At 50.6% G+C, this 18797-nt stretch overlaps 3 protein-coding genes across 4 annotated transcripts; all 3 read left to right on the top strand.

The window, feature by feature from the left end:
* Window positions 1-787: 787 nt before the first annotated feature.
* Window positions 788-4791, top strand: LOC149307048 (forkhead box protein N5-like). Its single transcript, XM_089538256.1, has 5 exons — window positions 788-917; window positions 2145-2317; window positions 2890-3131; window positions 3357-3589; window positions 4706-4791. Exons 1-5 carry the CDS (start codon window positions 788-790, stop codon window positions 4732-4734), a joined length of 807 nt encoding a protein of 268 aa, XP_089394382.1. The 3' UTR covers window positions 4735-4791.
* LOC149307047 (centrosomal AT-AC splicing factor-like) lies at window positions 4706-13511 on the top strand. Of its 2 annotated transcripts, none has more exons than XM_089537851.1 (11): window positions 4706-4819; window positions 7213-7379; window positions 7665-7763; window positions 9684-9750; window positions 9837-9899; window positions 11165-11232; window positions 11404-11557; window positions 11883-11913; window positions 12143-12232; window positions 12368-12500; window positions 13071-13511. In XM_089537851.1, the coding sequence occupies exons 1-11, from the start codon at window positions 4757-4759 to the stop codon at window positions 13135-13137; spliced, it is 1002 nt and encodes a 333-aa protein (XP_089393977.1). In that variant the 5' UTR covers window positions 4706-4756; the 3' UTR covers window positions 13138-13511. The 2 variants fall into 2 exon arrangements, with proteins under 2 accessions (XP_089393977.1, XP_089393976.1); XM_089537850.1 differs by lacking the exon at window positions 4706-4819 and adding an exon at window positions 5752-5928.
* A 1669-nt stretch (window positions 13512-15180) lies between these two features.
* On the top strand, window positions 15181-18519 carry LOC149307046 (trafficking protein particle complex subunit 4-like). The gene is made up of 5 exons (XM_089537852.1): window positions 15181-15390; window positions 15503-15677; window positions 16017-16120; window positions 16893-17019; window positions 18189-18519. Exons 1-5 carry the CDS (start codon window positions 15216-15218, stop codon window positions 18265-18267), a joined length of 660 nt encoding a protein of 219 aa, XP_089393978.1. The 5' UTR covers window positions 15181-15215; the 3' UTR covers window positions 18268-18519.
* The last annotated feature ends 278 nt before the right edge of the window (window positions 18520-18797 follow it).

The raw sequence follows: 18797 nt of genomic DNA, 5'->3' as shown, positions 1-18797 counted from the left end.
TCCTCTCATTCCATTAGGCTCAGAGGTGCTGCCCCACAATCCCTTTGCAGAAGTTGGCCCTCCTGCTCTGCCTCATGAGACTCAGTCGGCCAAAGCCTAGCCTCAAACGCCTTTCTCTCCCAGGTGCCACAGCTTCCCTTGGAATCAAGGTAACTTTGGGAATTATGCCTCCCAGAATCCTCTAGCCCAGGGGATTCTGGAGTCAGAGTAGTGTCCCTGGGAAGGCAGTATGGGGTAGTGGTTAGTGTGTGGGACTATGACTGGAGACCAGGGTTCAGTTCCCAGCTTGGTGGCCTTGGGCAGGTCACATACTCTCAGCCTCAGAGGAAGGCCATGGCAACTCCCCTCTGGAGGCATCTTGCCAAGGAAAACCCAGGGCAGGTTTGATGTAGGGTTGCCATGAGTCCTAAACAACTTGAAGGTACACAACAACAACATTGGGTGTCACACTCTCTCAGCCTCAGAGGATGGCCATGGCAAACCACCTCTGCAGAAACTGACTTGGAGACCTTGGGCAAAGTCACACTCTCTCAGCCCCAGAGGAGGGCCATGGCAACCCCTTCTGGAGGCATCTTGCCAAGACAGCCCCAGAGTAGATTGGCCCTTGCCTTGGGTGGCCCAAAGTGGGAAAGGACCTGGCCCCCCCACACTGGCCCTCCAGCCCAGGGCCCCGGGGCGCCTCCTGCTCGGCTGCCTGGGGCTTAAAGGTGCGAGGAGGAGGCGCTGGGTCTGCGCCCCGCGGAGGCTGCACTGGAAGGAGGCAGGCAGGCAGCTGGAGGCCGGAGGGATGGAGGTCCGCGTGGGGCGGCGGAGGGCCTTCTGGACCAGCCTCCACCTCCGGAGCGGGCTCCTGGACTGGGACATGGCCGGGGAGCTGGGCCTGGGCACCACCACAGCTGACCAGGGACCCCCGCAAGGTGACCCCCTCCCTCTGGAGCCCAGGAAGGCGAAGGGGGCCTCTGAGCATGGAAAGAGGGCTCCTGCTGCTGCTGCAGTCTCTCTGGCTCCACCCCCACCCCCCACTTGGGGGCCCCCTCCCTCCCCGGGCAGAGGGCTCCGGGGGGGGCCCAGCAAAGAAGGGGGGAGTGGGCAGAGGGGCATCCTCCCCTCCTGCTTGGCCTCTGCCCTGAGCCTCTCCTCTTGACCAAGGGCCCTGGAGGGCAAATAACTAGTTGAGGGGGGTATATTGGAAGGGGGCTCTGGGCAGAGCTGCCCCACTCAGCCCCCCTTTGCCACCTGTCCCTTTTTGCCCTGAAGGGGGGCCGCAGGTGGCAGAGACGGCTGCCTCAGGGCCTTCCTCAGGGAGGGCCAGTCTTGGGGAGGGGGCCCTTGTTGGAAGGTTTCTTCTGGAGCCTCCAGGGCAGTAGGCCCCCCCCCCCCTTCTTTCCTTTCTTATTTTACTCTTTGCAGAACATGTGTGGGAGAGGAGAGCCTTCAGCCCATCATGCAGCCCTCCAGATATGGCACTGCAGGTCCTATTATCCCTCACCGTGGGCTGTGCTGGGAAATGAGATAGATGGGAGTTGCAGTCCAGCGATATCTGGAGGGCCACTTGGCCTTGCCTCCCAATGTTGTTGTTGTTGTTGTGTGCCTTCAAAGTTTCCAACTTGTGGCAACCCTTAGGCAACCCCATCACAGGGCTTTCTTGGCAAGAGTTGCTCAGAGGAGGTTTACCATGGCCTTCACCTGAGGCTGAGAGAGTGTGACTTCTTGCCCAGGGTCGTGGCTGAGTGGGGAATCCAAGAACCCTGGCCTCCAGAGTTGTAGTCCAACCACTACATCATGCTGGTTCTGAAAACCAACAGCTTGGTGCCCTCAGAATAATTACTTTTGCCAGGCTGGGAAGAGGGCATTGCCCCCCCTGGGAAGGGCTCCTCCTGAACCCCAATGGGAGAGAGACCTTGAAAATGGTTGGTACCTAGGACTCCTCTCCTATTTGCATTGCCATTGCAAACTTTACCTTTGGATGCCTAAACTGTATTTCTAAACATTCAGCCTTTCTGCAATGTGAGAAATATTGAGGACGGATGGGAAATGTCATTGAGGAGCAGAATTCTTATTTGGAGGGCACTGCCCTCATTTTGGGGTCTCTGCTTTGCCTTCCTGAACCCCCCCCCCCCGTGTTTTCTCTTCTTTCCTGCTAGGGAATGAGGTGCAGCCCCACTTGTGGATGTGGGTCAATCCCAACGAAGTCTGCCCCATCCCTGGCTGGGTCTCTCCTGTGGACCCACCTGGTGGCCTTCCAGCCCCTTCCTCCGGCCTGGCGGCTGTCCAGAAAGAGCTACCACACTTATCTGCTGCTGGCCAAGTAGAGAAGGTAGGCTGGAGGTTGGCCAGGGAACAATGTCTTGGCCGCTGGGGGAATTACATGACGCCTGGGCTACCCAGACCTTGGCAGAGATGCTTTTGTGGATTCCAACTCCTAGCTGGGATTTTGAGATATGGAGTCCCAAAAAAGTGAGTTGAGCTTTAGGGTCTCCTACAGCTCATGTCACTTCAACTACATCAGAACAACTAGTCAAGGTTCTCTCTTTTAATACTTGTTAATTAAAACACATGGTACCCCTCCCCAGCTCAACTTTCCATTGGACATACTTCATGAAAACATTACATTTTTCAAGATTGTCTTCAAGGGCCTTCACACTGACTCTGACTTATGGTGACCTCATCCTACGACAGGATTGTGGGGGCGGCTGGAATCACCTGAAGTCATTTCTGACTTGAAATGGCGATTCTTTCAGGGTTTTCTCTTGGCAGAATTTGTTCAGAGAAAGGTTGGGAGAGTATGACTTGCTCAGTGGGTTTCCTGCTTCCCTGTGGTGACCGAATGAAAGACATGTCCGCCAAGAGCCCTTTTCTCCGGCCTGATCTCTATCCATCTCTTTCCAGGTTACCCAGGGAGAGGGTCCCTCTGGAGCAGACTCTGGGGTTCCTGAGAGGGCAAATGGCCCCCAGGAGCCCAGCCCTAAACCCCCGAAGCCAAAGGCCCTTTGGTCCCGCAGCCGGCGGCTGAAGAGGGTGCAAGGGGGCTGGCCCCGTCCCCCTCTGAACTACTGCATCCTCATCAGCCTGGCCCTCAGCAGCAGCGTGGACAGCAGCCTGACTGTCCAGGAGATCTACCAGTTCACCAGGTACCTGGCAGTGGCCCTGGGCAGCTGTGGCGAATGGGATGGGATTGAGGGAGGCTGCCCCATGCATTTTGGTCTCTGGATTGATACCCTGGATGGTACTAATATTTCTGGGCGTGGATGGCACTGCCAGAGGTCAGCAAGAGCCTCCCATTATTAGGGTGGGGTGGGACCAGCACTGGTGGCCAGCAGTAGCCCACTCTTGGTGGCCATCCTTTGCCTTGGCAGGCAGCACTTCCCCTTCTTCCGGACGGCTCCCGAGGGCTGGAAGAACACAGTCAGGCATAACCTCTGCTTCAGCAACAGCTTTCAGAAGACCACAGACTTCGTCTGCCTCGAAGGGAACCGCAAGTCCCGCCTCTGGAAGCTGACCACCGAAGGGCGCCGCAAGTTCCAGGAGGAGACGCAGGCGCTGCCCAAGGACACCATGGGCCTGGTGCACCAGAGCATGGACAAGCCGGGTGGGCAGGAGGGGCAGAGAGGGATCTCCTTCCCTGGACCCCACACTGGCTGGAGCGGGGTCAAGCAGGTGGAAAGAATATTTGCAACTATATGTTTCCTGGTCAGAAAATGTGGATTCCTAGCAACCAAGAAATCCTTTTGGGAGTATTCAAACATCCCAAAGTGTTGGTAGAGGAATTATTTCTGTGCACAGAATCACATTTTCTGCTCAGAAAACCTGGGGTGGGGTTTTGCACAAAAAAAGTGTATTTCTCCACATAGTAATTCCTCCTCAACATTTGATGGCATTCAGATGGGTAGGATGTTGTTGTGTGCCTTTGAGTCATTTCTGATTTATGGCAAGGTGAAGGTTATGGGTCCCCCCTCTTGTTTAGGGAGCCTTGCCACCATTGCCTTCCTCTCCAGCTGAGTGAGTATGGTTTCACTAAGGGCACCTTGGAGGCTCCCAATGCCAAGCCATCTGTCAGGGATGCTTTGAATTGGATTTCCTGCATGGCAGGGGGTTGGACTGGATGGCCCTAGTGGTCTCTTCCAACTCTATGATTCTATGATTCTATGAAATCTGGAGTCCTTGACCAACACTGAAGCCTCTGCACCACGCTGACTCCCGGTGGGGAAGATACCCCTGTACCCTTTGTTTCCTCCTCCTGCAGTAGGAAACTGCAGCAGTTATTCATCCTGGCATGTGATGACAAAATAACCAAGCCTTCTGTTGTGTGTTTGTGTGAGAGAAAAAGAGATGGAGAGGAGGAAGCAGGGGCTTGAGAGATGGGGGGGGGGAGAGGTCAGGGGGTATTTGGAGGGCACTTCAATTGAACAACTGAGGCTGCATCCACACTGGAGAGATAACCCGGTTTGGCACAGCTTTTCAGCATCCTGGCTCGAGGCTATGGAATTCTGGGAGTTGGAGTATGTTGTGGGGCCTTCCTTCCTTAAGATCTGCTCTGCTGTGTGGACGCAGCCCTGGCACTCTGGGCAATGCTTTCTCTCAGTGTGCATGTGTGTATTCATGCACCTCTGTTGCATAACAGTACACAAGTGCTTCCCACGCAGCCTCCTCTGAGTAACTGACCTTCATGTCCTCCTTGACTGTCCTCTCCTTTCTCTTCCCCCAGAACTCATGAAGTCTCTCTTTGGGCTCTGATCCTGGCGGATGCTGACTCCAGATGAACCCCTCTTCCCAGATCCGGATGCCTTTCCCGGCGTCGATGGGAGTCCGACTCCTCAGGGCTGGCAAAAGAGATGCATGGCTTAGCCTTCCTTCTTTGGAGATGTCCAATAGTTGAGGGAAAGCCCCACAAATCTGAAGCTGCTGGAGGCGTGTGGCGGTTTGCCCGTCTCCACAATCCGTTGGCTATGGCTGGTTTGTTTTGTTTATTTTGGACTTTTTAAAGGCTGCGGATGGGAATCCAGCAGACTAGATGACGCGACTGGAGCTACTACAACTCCCAGCATCGCTCACCTTTGGCTGTGCTGGATAGTTCAGCTTCTGGGAGCTGCAATCCCAGAAACAGCCCTTGGGGCTGTTTGTGGGGCAGAACCCTCTCCTGCAGGACAGGACTCCAGAAGGCTCTGCATTTTGGGGGCGTTACGTCTCAGACCACCCCTCACGAACACAAAGCCAGAAAGCAGGGCTGCATTAGGGTTGGGGTTATTTTTTTTGGAGAGGTTTAAAAGTGTTTTGAAGAGAAAGAGAGAGAAAAGGGGCAAGGACCAATGTGTGTCTCCTGGAGCTCTCTCTCATTCCTCTGCCTTTTGTTGTTTTGCTTCTTTTCCTGAAATGTGGAGGAAAGGTGTCCTGCAAAATAAACACTTCCAAAGACAGGCTCAGTGTGGCTTCTCTGTGGTGCCTAAGAGTAAGAAGGACTAGGAGTAAGTGTGTCTAGGACAGGTAGTAAGTGTGGCTTCTCTGTAGTAAGGCCCCTTCAGCAGGTGTCCCTTGTTATAAGGGAGGCCTTTAATTTGCGAGTCAGGTCCTGCCCTGAAGAGCTTTCCCTCAACTCTGCTCTGCGGCTCTCACACCCTAGGCCTTTGTGACGTCACCAGGGCGCTGACGTCACGCTGCAGTGCCGCAAAGGAGCAGCAGAGGGCTAGGCTGGGCAGCAGAGCGGGCGCGAGAGCAGGCCAGCCGCAAACCCCGCCTCCGCTGCTTCCGGCTCTCGCCAGGCACTTCCGGCTCCACAAAATGGCGGATGGCGACAGTTTCGAGGAAAAGGCGGCGACGGTGTTCCGGTGCGCTCTGTGCCGGTGCAGCGCCTTCGCCGGCCGCCGGAGCCACCTTTACAGCGCAGGGCACCAGCGCCGCCTCCGCAAGAGCCTCGCCCGCCTCGCGGAGAAGGTGCGCCTCTCTGCGGCTGCGTCCACACTGGAGAAATAATAACCCGGTTTGGCACCGCTTTTACTCCTTGCCTGGCTCAAGGCTATGGCATTCTGGGAGTTGGAGTTTGTTGTGGGCCCCGCTCTGGATCTCACAACAGAGTCCAACTCCCAGAATGCCATAGCCTTGAGCCAGGCAAGGAGTAAAAGTGGTGCCAAACCGGGTTATTATTTCTCCAGTGTGGACGCAGCCTGTGGCAGTGTCTTTCAGAAGAGGGTTACCATTGCCATCCTCTGAGGCTGAGAGAGTGTGACTCGCCCAAGGTCACCCAATGGGTTTCCATGTCCAAGCCGGGATTCGAACCCTGGTCCAGCACTCAAAGCACTGTGCCACACTGGCTCTTATCTAATACAAGTTAAAGCTACTGAAAGGAACAGTTCAGTTAAAATGTTCATTTAAAGCAATATGCACAGATGCATTTTGTGTATATGAGTGCTTTACGTGCATCTTGTCTCTCTAGACAGACAGGGATGCATGTTGCCAACCTGCATGTTTTTCTCCCAAAATAGGACCCAAGGCGGCTAACAATTAATAAGGCACAACAATTAAAATTTTACAATTAAAATCATAAAAATATAAAATTACAAATTTGCCCTTGGAAAGGGCAAGAAAGGCAGGTGGCTCGTGTTTTGGAAACTTACAACCGCTTGATTGCTGCAGGAGCTTTAAAAGCATTTAGGCATTATTTCCAATTTAGGGGGGAAATAGTAGCCAGAGGTACAGATGTTCCTGGCGGAGATTTGAAGAGATGGCAGGAAGAGAGAGAACTAAGGCAGGTGTACAAATGAATCCTCTTTACCTGTGACAGCAGTGTTGGATTAGGACCCTGGGAAAGCAGGGTTTGGATCTCCACTCAGCCACAGAAAGCCATTACTTGGATGGAAGAATAGAGGGCATACTTATCAAATTTGCAGATGACACCAAATTAGGAGGAGTAGCTAATACCCCAAAAGAAAGGATCAACATTCAAAATGACCCAAATAGATTAGAAAGCTGGGCCAAAGCTAACAAAATGCATCTCAAAATAGAGAAATGTAAGGTATTGCAGTTAGAAAAAAATGAAATGCATTTTGTCCCTGTAGAATTTCTGCCTGGCTAATGCTGTGTAGGTAATGATGGACTAAAAGATCAACCGGGATTTAAGGGAGTCACAGGAAGTGAGTGAGACAGGGCTGGGGGTGGTTTTGTAACTTTGCAAGAAGGAGCTCTGACCAACATTTCTTTCCATTTTGGTCTTTTCCTCAGGTGGATGCAGCCCGGAAGATGCTGAAGCACGCTGTGGTTGCCCCCTTTGACCCTCTGGAGCATGAACGGCGGTTCTGGTGCAGTTGCTGCAGGCTGGAGGTGAGATGCCACCTGAGCCATGGGACCCTGGCAGTGCTGCATGCTGGCCTCCTGGAGCACATGGCCAGGTGAGTTGGTGGCAATGGGCAATGCTTTGCGTGCCCTCCTTCAGGTCATCTCTAAGTCCCTAGAAAGGGAAAGCTGAGTGGGGTTGGCCACATTCTGGAACAGGAAGACAGCCCGGGTGGGTATTTCTAGGGACCTCTTTCACAGTATGCAGCATTGTGCAAGTTCTTCTCCTTTAGGGAAGCATTACAAAGTTGTGCGATATGACCTCTAGTCTGACTAGCCCTGTTAGATGGTTGTACCTTTCAAATAGCTTGAGATTAGTTGGGTCTTTCTTCTGTTTCAAGCCCAGAACATAAAAAAGCAGTCGCTGCATTCTGGTGGGAGAACAAAGCAGACCCCAAACAGAAGGCAAAATTCCTGGTGTCCTCTGAGGAATACGAGCTGTGAGTAGATTCCTTCTGTCTTTATGTGACATATGTTTTGCTGTGTAGCTAGGGATGGGTTGGGAACATAAGAAGCTGCCTCATGTGCAGTGAGGACCATTGGTCCATTGAACTTTTAATTCCCTGCACGGACTGGGAGGAGCTGCCTGGTGCTTTGCATGGCTTTTTCCCAATCCTGCCTGGACGCCAGGGGTTAAATCCAGTACCTTCTGGATGCAGAGGAGGTGCTCCACTTGGATTACAGCTTGGAACCCACTTGGATTGGGTTCTCAGACTCTGTTCTTGACTGGTTTAGATCTTACTTGTCTGGCAGATCTTTTGCAGTAGTTGCAGGTGGTCAGACTTCTTCACCTGTTCCCTTATCAGTTGGAGTTCCCCAGGGCTCTGTTCTGGGTCCCCTTCTGTTTTCTCTCTACACACTGTCCTTAGGAAAACTCATTAGCTCTTGGTTTTTCCTACCATCTGTATGCCGATGACACTCAGTTGTATCTTTCCACCCCTGACCTTTCTCCAAGGCTTGAACAGCAAGTTTTGTCTTGTCTCACAGCTGTCTCGCAGTGGATGCGCCATCGGCATTTGAAACTCAACATGTCCAAGACGGAGCTTCTTGTCTTTCCTCCTAAGCCCACCCTCCAACACTCCTTTTCTGTCTCTGTGGACAACATTTCTATTCAACCAGTCCAGCAAGCCCGCAGTCTTGGTTTTATCTTTGATTCTTCTCTGTCGTGTATCCCTCAGATCCAGACCACAGCCAAGGCTTGTAGATTCTTTTTGTACAATATTGCCAAAATCCGACCATATCTCTCCACCTCTACTGCCAAGATCCTGGTCCATGCCCTAGTGATCTCACAACTTGATTACTGTAACGTCCTCCTGGCTGGGCTTCCTCTTTCTCACCTCCGTCCTTTAATCTCTGTTCAGCGTTCAGCTGCACGCATTATCACTTCCACCCACCGCTCTGACCACATCTCTCCTGTGTTGGCATCCCTTCACTGGCTCCCCCTCCCTTTCCGCATTCAGTATAAGCTCCTGCTGTCGACATTTAAAGCCCTCCATGGACTGGCCCCTCCTTACTTATCAGACCTTCTTTCTCCTCACCTTCCCACCAGGGCCCTCTGTTCTGGTAGTCAAGGCCTGCTGTCACAGCCCAGGATTTCCTCTGCCCCATCCTGGATCCGCCCCTTTTCACTCACTGCCCCTCACTCCTGGAACCTTCTTTCCCCGCGAGCAAGAGCCATCACTTCTTTAACCAGCTTCAAAACGGAGCTGAAGACTATCCTGTTCAGAGAAGCGTTCCCAGGCATTGCACAATTGTCACTTGCTATTTGATGTTCTTTTGTTGTCTTTTTTATTGAATCACTTCCTGTATTGCTATGTATTTTATATGTATTATCCTACTAGAGAGGCTCCCTCCCCACCATCTTTCCCTTCTCCTTTTGTGTCATGTCTTTTTAGATTGTAAGCCCGAGGGCAGGGAACCGTCCAATTAAAAAGATTGTATGTACAGCGCTGTGTAAATTTACAGCGCTTTATAAATAAAGGTTAATAATAATAATAAAATAATACAGCCCTTCTGCCTGGAGGCATTTCTTGCTCCCTCTTCCTTGTAGAGATACATATGCCACAACTTCTGTACTATGGGTTCATTTTTTTTCTGGGCCTGATATGGGGAGGGAGAACTAGGGGATGATGATTGTACCTGGCTTAAGTTCTAGTGCTTTCTTCCCATAATTCCAGGGGGTGGGTCTCCCAAAACTGACTTTTTCAGCTGGGCCTAACTTTACTGGGAAAAGGTATTTGATTTTTCCATCTCTTACATCTTCTCAGTCTTCTGTGGCAGAAGCTGTAACACATTCTGCTGTAACATGCCTTGGGCCACTCTCAAACTAATAATATGCCAACTTTTCCCTCCTATTCCAGCTTCAAAGTTTCACTCTCCAAAGCTCTGGATGTGTACGAGGAAAAAGAAGATGAAGTCATTCGAGAGGTGAGGATCTGTGGGTGTGCGGGGAGCTTTGGGGAGGCTGCTCTGCTTCAGAGCCTCATTTTACCCTCTGCTTGCCCTGTTTGCAGGTGGCAGCTCACATCCGAGAGGCAGAGTGGAGCCGGCAAGAAATGCTGCAGGCCATTTCAGAGGTTTGTGTGCCCTAGAAGGCCAGTGGGCAGTATCCACCATTAAGGTCACAGCTGTTTCTGTGGAACCCGCCCACTCTCTTTGGCCCTCAGCCTTTCAGTCCACTTTGGTAACTCACATGGAAATGTCTGATGTATTTTTCAGCCAGGAGCAGTGGCTAACTGTACCTAGCTAGTATCCAGAGACCTATCTGTGTCAGTCTGTTTCAGCATATAAAGCAATGGCAGGCAAAGTGTGGTCATTTGGAACCCAGGGCCACTGGAAGTTGACTTCTCCTCAAATAAGGACTCCACAAACTATGGTGAAAATTCATTTGGAGTGTATATATGCATATATATCCATAGATAGATATAAAATATATATCCCCCACATGCTAATTTGGCCCCTGATATAAAGGAATCCTGCCCCATCTTTGAGAGTAACAGAAAAAATAAACTTCTAGCATATTTTTTCTCAGTTAGTCTTGAAGAGGATTCCTTTATATCTTTTTGTACCTAGCTAACATTAATGTTTATCGTACTGGCCCAGTGTGTTCTAAATGTGCGCAGGCATGCACGGAACGGGATGGGGCCAAGAACCCCATTTTATTGCACGCTGGAACACTGCCTTTGCTGCCGGGCGTTCGTTGCGTCCCCGTTCCGTCCCAGAGGGCGCCATTTCTGAGAACTGTTCTAAAGAAATGGCGCCCTGTGGGATGGAACAGAGACACAATTGGAATGCCCAGCGGCAAAGGCGGCATTCCACTGTGAAGTAAAATGGGGTTCTTGGCCCCATCCCGTTCCGTGCGCCCCCCCACACGTGCACATTTAGAATGCACTGGGCCCGTTTCAGGGTCAGTAGGATAAACTCCATTGTGTAAGACACCCCCCATTGCCACTTATTTTTCCTGTGTATTATTATTATTATTGTTATTATTATTATTATTATTATTACGGCATCCCCTCTTCTCCTCTCTTATTTGGAAACACTTCCAGACGGCTGCTGCTGTGAGCCTTCATCATTTCCAACTTATGGCAACCCTATCACAGGATTTTCTTGGCAAGATTTGTTGTGGGGAGGGTTGGTCAACATCACCAAATTTATTTTCATGGCTGAGCAGGAATTTGAGGATGGTTGTGGGCTGGCTTTACTTTAACCTTTACCTGTTGATGGGAATTAGGGAAATTTCTCCACCTTATTGCTAGTTATTCCATTCCAAGAGTTTCCTGCAGAACAAATTTTATTGTTGTCTCTTGGAACAAGTGTTTTTTTCCTGAATCAAACTCAGCCACAGAGAGAGACCGAACTATATGATGGAGCAGCTGCTGCTAGCAATGGCTTTACCAAGAGGATAAGGTAAGAATTATGTTGGGCATGATTAGCACCAGCCTTTGCTGATGGGTGTTCATGCCTCTGCATCCCAAGGGAGCTTTCTGCACCTTTCCTGACATCAGACTTCACACAGCCTGGGTGCTAAAATGTGCCCACATGCTTCTGCCTAGTCTGAGATGTTTTCCTGTGTTGTAGTGACTCTCCTTTTGACATGGATGAACAGGAACAGCCAGGCCCAAGCAGCAGCATCACCATACATCTCAGAGGACAACCTGGGTGCACCTACAGCAGTGCTCCGGAGCTGGACTGGCCGGAATCAAGACAGCCCTTAACTTTCATTGGCCACCAGGTAGGCAGGCATTAGCTTGCTTTCCTTAACTCTTTAAATTGTGTCTATTGTGTGAGGGGCAGAGCTGTTTCTCCTCTAGTAGTGCAGCATATAACCTGACCTCTCATGTTAACTGTACCCAGTGAGACATGACTCAATTCCAGGTTGATTTGTGAACTTTGGAAGCAACTGCCATTTTGAATTAGATAGGATAACTCTTTTCCCTTAGTAAGGTAGATTAAAGAAACCCATTGTGAATCCCCTCCTTATAGCAATGGCAGCTGCTTTTCTCTTCATACGAACTCTCCCCAATTTCTAACTTTGATTTTACTTGTTTTGAATACAGGAAACAGCAGGAGAGGGCAATATTCACACAGGTATGTTTATAAAAGTTGTTTGCTCCATATTCTGAAACATTTCTGAACATTTGGGCTTGCAATACTGGGATTGAATAAATACCCTATTTAGATGGGAGAGACCATGACTCTGGTTGCAGCTTGAGAGTGGTTACACACTGCACTGGGATCTTAATAAACATGTTATGGATTTGCCTTTGTGCTTTCTCTGTAAAGCAGAGCTGTGCTAATCTGCCCATTTACTCTCCAGGGGCTAAACCCCCTTGGCTGATGGAAGAGGAGGAGAAGGAAGCAGGTCAAGGGCAGATCGGACCTTCTTATGAAGAATTTCTTAAGGAAAGTGAGTACACAAGGATTTGGCCCTGTAATCTGAATTTGTCTGGTGAGGGATACCTGCCCATGTGCTAGTGACCAAGACTACATTTCCGTGATTTGTGTTTAAACAAGACTTCTTCCTTCACCCTTCCTTTTAAAGAAGAGAAACAGAAGCTTAAGAAGCTCCCAGCCAATCGTGTTGGTGCCAACTTTGATCACACTTCTGAGACAGGAGAAGGATGGCTTCCCTCCTTTGGGCGGGTCTGGAACCACGGCAGAAGGTGGCAGTCCAGGTATGCTTCTGTTGCTGCTATGAAAGGGAAGTGCTTCCACACGGAGGAAGTGTCTGCCTTCCTTTAGAACAGCTCATGGGATGCTTTCCCTTGTGGAAATATTTATTTTTGGACTGGCTGATCTAGAGCAAGAGCTAGGCTAACAGTCTGCCATGTTGGATTCTTGCAAAGGTAAATGGGATACAGCATATCTTGATCTGAACACCCTTATTCTTGAGTATACCAGTATGTTCATTATGCTTTTAACACAAAGGAGTTTTTGTGGCACCCTTGAGATTAACAGGTAGATTATAATCCACAAAACTCATACTAAAATGCATGTTAACCCTTGAAATGTGCCAGAGCAGCCCTTTTTATGTTTGTCTTAATCCTAGACTGTGGTCCATGTGCCTTTCATGTTGAGATCATGCCAATTACTCTGCTTCTGCTCAAGTGGCTTTTTCTGAAATACTAACTGTAATGGATATTAAGGAAGCAAACGGGAAGATTATAGTTGCTGTGTGCAAGGCTAATTGAATGGCCTTCCGTTGATCCTTTTTACTTGGTCTCACTGCCCCCGTTTTTTCTTAGGCATCAGTTCAAAGCTGAAGCAGGACGCAAACCCAGTGGTAAAAGGAAGGAGCCAAAAACAGACTGAGGAAGGAATATCTTTTGCTTTCTGCATCTTGCCACAACATTCAATGCACTTTATTCAACCACAGAAGAGCAAGGGATAGTTTTTATGGGTTATGGCTAGATTTTATATTTACATCTGTTTACAAAGTCACCAGTAATATTTTCTCCTTGAGACAAATTAGCATTTAGCTCTGTAGGCAATTTTATGTGGATGTACGGTTTGTATTTTTAATGTATGTGCAGTAAGTCACATCATACTAGAGTAATGCTTTTGTTCTTTTCTCTTGCGTGATATTTAATTTTTTAACCATCTGCGCCTGATGAAGACAGTGGCTCCAAAAAATGTTACGTATTTTATATTTTTGATTGACCAAATAAAGGTATCACTATAATGTGTATTTTGTTCATATGTGACATCATAATGCGTATTCAGATAGCACATCCCAGTAATGGGGGAAAGTTTTTGGCCAAGGCATACAGACCCATAATCACATATTTTAGGGAACTGAAATAATTTTATTTTTATGAATTAACAGAAGAGCGTAACATCCATGTGAGCCTGAAAATCAAAGAGAGAGCCATCAGAACTATGCAACGGCTAAGGGGCCAGCCGTCTTATTAGAATCCTGCTAAGGACTTCAACTGGCCTTGGCTCTGCCACTGCTGGCGCAGCTCACCTTTTCATGCGTCCTCCCCCGCAGCCGGCGCATCGCCTCCCTTGGTGTTTCGGGTGTAGATGACCTGGGCTCTGTGCTTGGAAACGAGTTTGATCAGGCCTGCCAAGAGCACAGCAAAGCGGAGTAAGCAAGAGCATGGCTCTGCAAATGCCGCATACGCAGTAAATAGCGACATTTTATATATAACCATTTAAAAGAAATTGCGTATCTTCACTGCTCTAAAGGTTGGGAAATGAAAAGCCAACCTAGGTCCAAAACACGCTGGAGAAATAATCCAGTTTGAGCCCTGGCTCAGTACAAGGGTTTCATGGCTGGCATCATACCTTTTGGTGGGTTTTGGGGCTGTGGCCATCCTCTCCATCAGTTTATCGCTAGGAATTAACTCTTCTAGAGCGTAGCCACAGCCTGAACCCCCCCCCCAAAAGCTATGGCCTGAAGCATCCGTGCCACACGCCAAAGAAGGGGAACACCGTCGCAGCCCCTTGGGGAAGGAGGCCTGCTGAGGGAGGCCCTGCCCGTTCTCACCTTTGCTGAGGAGCTCCTGGAGGGCAGCTCTGGCCAGGGAGCCCCGGATCTTGAGCCTCTCGGAGACGACGGCCGGCGTGATGAGCTTGTAGTTGGGCACCTCTTTGCAGAGCTTGTCGTAGGTGGCCTTGTCGAAGAGGACCAGGTTGTTCAGCTTGTCCCTCACCTTCCCTTTGGACCACTTCTGCTCCAGGGAGAGAGAAGAGGGAAGGACAGGCCCGTCAGGGAGAAGGGCCGAAAGGGCCACGGGCTGGGCCTGGCGGGCATGGGCCTTTGCTGGGCGGAACGAGGCCGAGGGCCGGGCTGCGCGGGAGCAAGGCGCCCGAAGGAGGAGGCCGAGGGAGGGGCTGCTGTGGGCAGAGGGGCCTTGCTCGGGCCGTGCTTTGCTTCCCGGGGAGTGGCACGTGGCGCCTGGGGACAAGGCCCGAAGGACGGAGCGAGGAGGTCCCTGGGCCGAGGCCTACCTTCTTCTTGGCTTTCCCTCCGGACTTGTTGACCGGGTCCTTGTCCTTCTTGGCCGACTTCCCGGCGTCCTTCTTCTTCTTGTCGTCCTTGGGCGGCTGCGGGGAGAGAAGGAGGAGAAGGGCGGGAAGAGTAAGCCGGAGAGAGGGAACGAGGGCAAGGCGCAGCCCCGGCCTCCTTCCCTTCCTCCCTCGGCGGGGCCTACCATGGCGGCGATGGAGACGGCGCGGTGCCTTCTGCTGCTGCTCCTTCGTCGGCTCCCGCTCAGAAAGGAAGTCCGCAGCGTGCGCGAGGGCAGGAGACCCCGTCGTCGTCGTCGTCGTCGTAGGAGGGCGCTTCCGGCGCGGCCAGGGCGGAAGGGGCGGGACCTGACGTGCCACGCCCCTCCCCTTCCGGCGCGTCCTAGAGCGGCGCCTGCCTGCCTCCTTCCGGCGCGATGGCGATCTTCAGCGTCTACGTGGTGAACAAGGCCGGCGGCCTCATCTACCAGCTGGAGCACTACGCGCCGCGCGCCGAGGCCGAGAAGACCTTCGGCTTCCCGCTGGAGCTGGTCCTCCGCCCGCACGACGAGCGCCTCCTGGTCGCTTTCGGGCAGCGGGACGGCATCCGCGGTGAGTGACGCTCTCGGGCGGAGCGGGCCTCCTCCTCCTCCTCCTCCTCCTCCTCCTCCTCCCTGGCCTTGGCCTGAGCGCCTCTCCCTCTCTCTCGCTCCGTTCCCCGCAGTGGGCCACGCGGTGCTGGCGGTGAACGGCGTGGAGGTGGCCGGGCGCTGCACCGGGGACGGCAGGGACGTCATGGAGCTCCTGGCCAACCCCGCCAACTACCCGCTCTCCATCCGCTTCGGACGGCCCCGGCTCTCCTCCAACGAGAAGCTCATGCTGGCCTCCATGTTCCACTCGTGAGTCCCAAAGGCAGGGGAGGGAGCCAGGGCGCTTGGGAAAGGGGAGGCTCTGCTGCGGCGTGTGCTGGACATACAGGATCTATATGTAGCCATAGATGTCTGAAGCCAGTATCATGGAGGCCAATGCGGCTCTTATCAGCCGACTGAGCGGCACAGGCTCCATGGCTGCTGCTGCTGCTGCTTCTTCATCATCAGGCAAATGATGACATACCCAATTGGAGGTGTCACTTAGATGCCTGAATTTGGTTGTTTCTGTCCTTAGCTGAGTCCCCAGCGAGGGTCAGCGGTCAGTGCAGCCCCAGGGCCTCTCTCCCCTTCTCCTCCTCCTTCCTGCAGGCTCTTTGCCATCGGGTCCCAACTCTCTCCGGAGCCGGGGAGTTCCGGCATTGAAATGCTGGAGACCGACACCTTCAAGCTCCACTGCTTCCAGACCCTGACAGGTAAGGCACCCTCTGTCTTGGGCCCTAGAGGAGGGGCTGGGGCCCTCCGCTGCCCGCTTAATGGACTGATGGGGAGATCCTCACCTTCCTGAAACCTTGGATGGTTTCACCCAAGAAACCCACAAACTGCAGATGGCAACAGAAGCACCAGCAGATTTGGGGAATGACCATGGAAGGCAGGAATCCGGCTCCTTCTTGGTCAGCACTGGGCCTCCAGCCCATAAGGCCCTAGGCCACTTGATCCTCTGATCTCCCAACCCTGTTTGTATCTACTCAGGCTTGACAGCCAGGATGCCCTCACTAATAATCCAAAGTAATAATCCCCATTAATAATAATAAAGTAATAATCCCAAGTGGAAATTGTTCCACTCTTGAACAAGTGCAGTCCTGGATCTGTATTAAGGACACCTGCGATCTCTACCTCTAACTTTAGAGCAAAGGTGAATGCATCTTGACGTAATTCCGTTATTCTGCTTGCCTTTTCTTACCAGTATTGGAGCCATTTTGGGTTATAAAATCTAAAGAGTTTTGAGCTCACTTTCTAGGCTGCGCGGTGACAGGAGCAGGTCCAGATCCGTAGGACTGAAACAGTAGTCCCAACTGTAGATGTATTTCTGCTTATTCACTAAAGGGGTCTATGGATTGTAGTAGCTGAGGCGTTGCATCTTTAAAAAGAAAAGCTACTGTTTGGAAAATGTTCCACTGTTTTCAGTTCAGCTCTTTCACTCACTTTGGATGTGGCATGTTCTAACTCTACTCATTGTGTCTTTAGGGATCAAGTTTGTGGTCCTTGCTGACCCCCGGCAGTCAGGGATAGACTCCCTTCTGCGCAAGATCTACGAGATTTATTCCGACTTTGCTCTGAAAAATCCTTTCTATTCCCTGGAGATGCCAATCAGGTATGGATCAAACTGCCTTGCTCACAAAACCAAAGCAAGTCGTCCCTCCCTCCCCTGACCACTGAGGCTGCTCTCCTAGCAGCGCAAAATCAGTTTTAGTCAGTATTGCGAGGGTTGTTGCTAAAGTCTAGATTGTAATCTGAATAGGTTTATCCTTGAAATCAGGCAGATTCCTGGGGTAACTGAGCCAGCACAAGTTCAGGTAAAATGGCACATGAAATCTTTCAGGTTTGGAAGCCTGGAAGTGATACACATTGCACCTCTGAACATAATTATGCATATGGCTAGAAATTTCTCTTCAGAAGAAAGCTCTGATAGAGCCTGGTTTTCTCCTGCTTTGCTAGTACCCTGGTGGCGCAGTGGTTAAATGCCTGTACTGCAGCCATTCACTCAAAACCACAAGGTTGCGAGTTCAAGACCAGCAAAAGGGCCCAAGCTTGACTCAGGCTTGCATCCTTCCGAGGTCGCTAAAATGAGTACCCAGACTGTTGGGGGCAAATTAGCTTACTTGCTAATTAGCTTACTTGATGTTCACCGCTATGATCTTTGGAATAGCGGTATATAAATAAAAACAAAATTAAAAAAAATATATATCCTTGGTTATAATTCTAGAGAGGAGTGTATTTCTCAGAGCAGTCTTTGTGGTCAGTGAGCTTCCAGAGATGAGTGGCCAAAGCAGACGACAGTGATCCCAGGGTGGCTTCCCCCTTTTCTGTCTCACACTTTTGCACAGAAGCCATTAGTCCAATGTCAGGACCAGCTGTGGCCAGTGCCAAGCCCTGCCATCTTTTCACACCCTGGTTTCTTCTGCCATGAGATCCTGGCATTTTGTATTGCTCTGATTTATTGGGGAGAGGATTGCATTTTGCTTTGTGTCATGCGTTTTACTTCTTCTGTACTACAGTATATTCAAGCAGTGAAGCTTATCAAGGAGAACAAATGGAAGTGTCTTCAGGCTATGCTCTCTTGCTCTTTTGATTGTGGCATACACTTGGTATAGGCATAAAAATGTCTCTTGATACAGGGACAAAGGGGGGTGAAGCAGCTGCAACTAAAATTTCCTCCAAGGCCAAATTTTGAACGGGACAAGTGTGGAATTGGCAAAGCTTACCCATCAGTGTGCTCCTGTTGTATTAATGCTGCCATCTGTGTTTCTTTGAATATTTCAGATGTGAGCTTTTTGACCAGAACCTGAAACTAGCACTTGAAGTAGCAGAGAAAGCTGGATCATTTGGACCAGGGTTATAAGATGGATTTTTCCCACTTGAGTCTCAACTAATGGGCTTTTCCAAGAAGGTCTGAGTCTTGGGACAGAAATTTCCCGGGAGGCTGTGGCACAGTTCCAGAGGGCAGAACAGAGGTGTAACATCACAGCTGTTGCATGGTGAACCTTAGCTGCTGGAAAGAGAGGTTAGCTGGCAGTTTAGAAGGGATCAAAGTGGCTGTACCATTTCTTAAATGGAGATGTGTAAAATATAAATGTATTTTATTTGTCTGTTATATTGCATACTTTTATTTAATGACTAATATTATGTATTGCTTGTGTAAATAAAGCATTCTCCCACGGGAGAGGCAAGGCTTACTTTTTGGCCTAGAGTACACTAGCTGCTGGTTTGCTGGTTCAGTGTCCAGGGAGCATGACAAATGGCTGCAGGTCAAAGTGTAATGCTAAGTCCAAAGCTGTATGAGAGGGAAGCCTTTTAGAAAAAAAGTTTCTGCACAGCACTGTACCTGGGCATGCACTGCATTGTCCTTTATTTCAGTCAATGAGTACTCCA

This window comes from Sceloporus occidentalis, unplaced genomic scaffold (genome assembly GCF_023333645.1).
Source record: "Sceloporus occidentalis isolate IW3139 unplaced genomic scaffold, rSceOcc1.0.p SCAF_9, whole genome shotgun sequence".
NCBI lineage: Eukaryota > Metazoa > Chordata > Lepidosauria > Squamata > Phrynosomatidae > Sceloporus > Sceloporus occidentalis.
Note: the sequence above shows the minus strand (reverse complement) of the source record. Positions and strands in the feature narration are given on the sequence as shown.

Coding starts and splice junctions, on each gene's coding strand:
- LOC149307048 (XM_089538256.1), top strand. CDS start 788: ATGGAGGTCCGCGTGGGGCGGCGGAGGGCCTTCTGGACCAGCCTCCAC. Junction 918..2,144: donor TGACCAGGGACCCCCGCAAG/GTGACCCCCTCC, acceptor CTTTCCTGCTAG/GGAATGAGGTGCAGCCCCAC. Junction 3,590..4,705: donor CCAGAGCATGGACAAGCCGG/GTGGGCAGGAGG, acceptor CTCTTCCCCCAG/AACTCATGAAGTCTCTCTTT.
- LOC149307047 (XM_089537850.1), top strand. CDS start 5,776: ATGGCGGATGGCGACAGTTTCGAGGAAAAGGCGGCGACGGTGTTCCGG. Junction 9,751..9,836: donor AAGATGAAGTCATTCGAGAG/GTGAGGATCTGT, acceptor CCCTGTTTGCAG/GTGGCAGCTCACATCCGAGA. Junction 11,558..11,882: donor TAACTTTCATTGGCCACCAG/GTAGGCAGGCAT, acceptor TTTTGAATACAG/GAAACAGCAGGAGAGGGCAA.
- LOC149307046 (XM_089537852.1), top strand. CDS start 15,216: ATGGCGATCTTCAGCGTCTACGTGGTGAACAAGGCCGGCGGCCTCATC. Junction 15,678..16,016: donor CTGGCCTCCATGTTCCACTC/GTGAGTCCCAAA, acceptor TCCTTCCTGCAG/GCTCTTTGCCATCGGGTCCC. Junction 17,020..18,188: donor TCCCTGGAGATGCCAATCAG/GTATGGATCAAA, acceptor TGAATATTTCAG/ATGTGAGCTTTTTGACCAGA.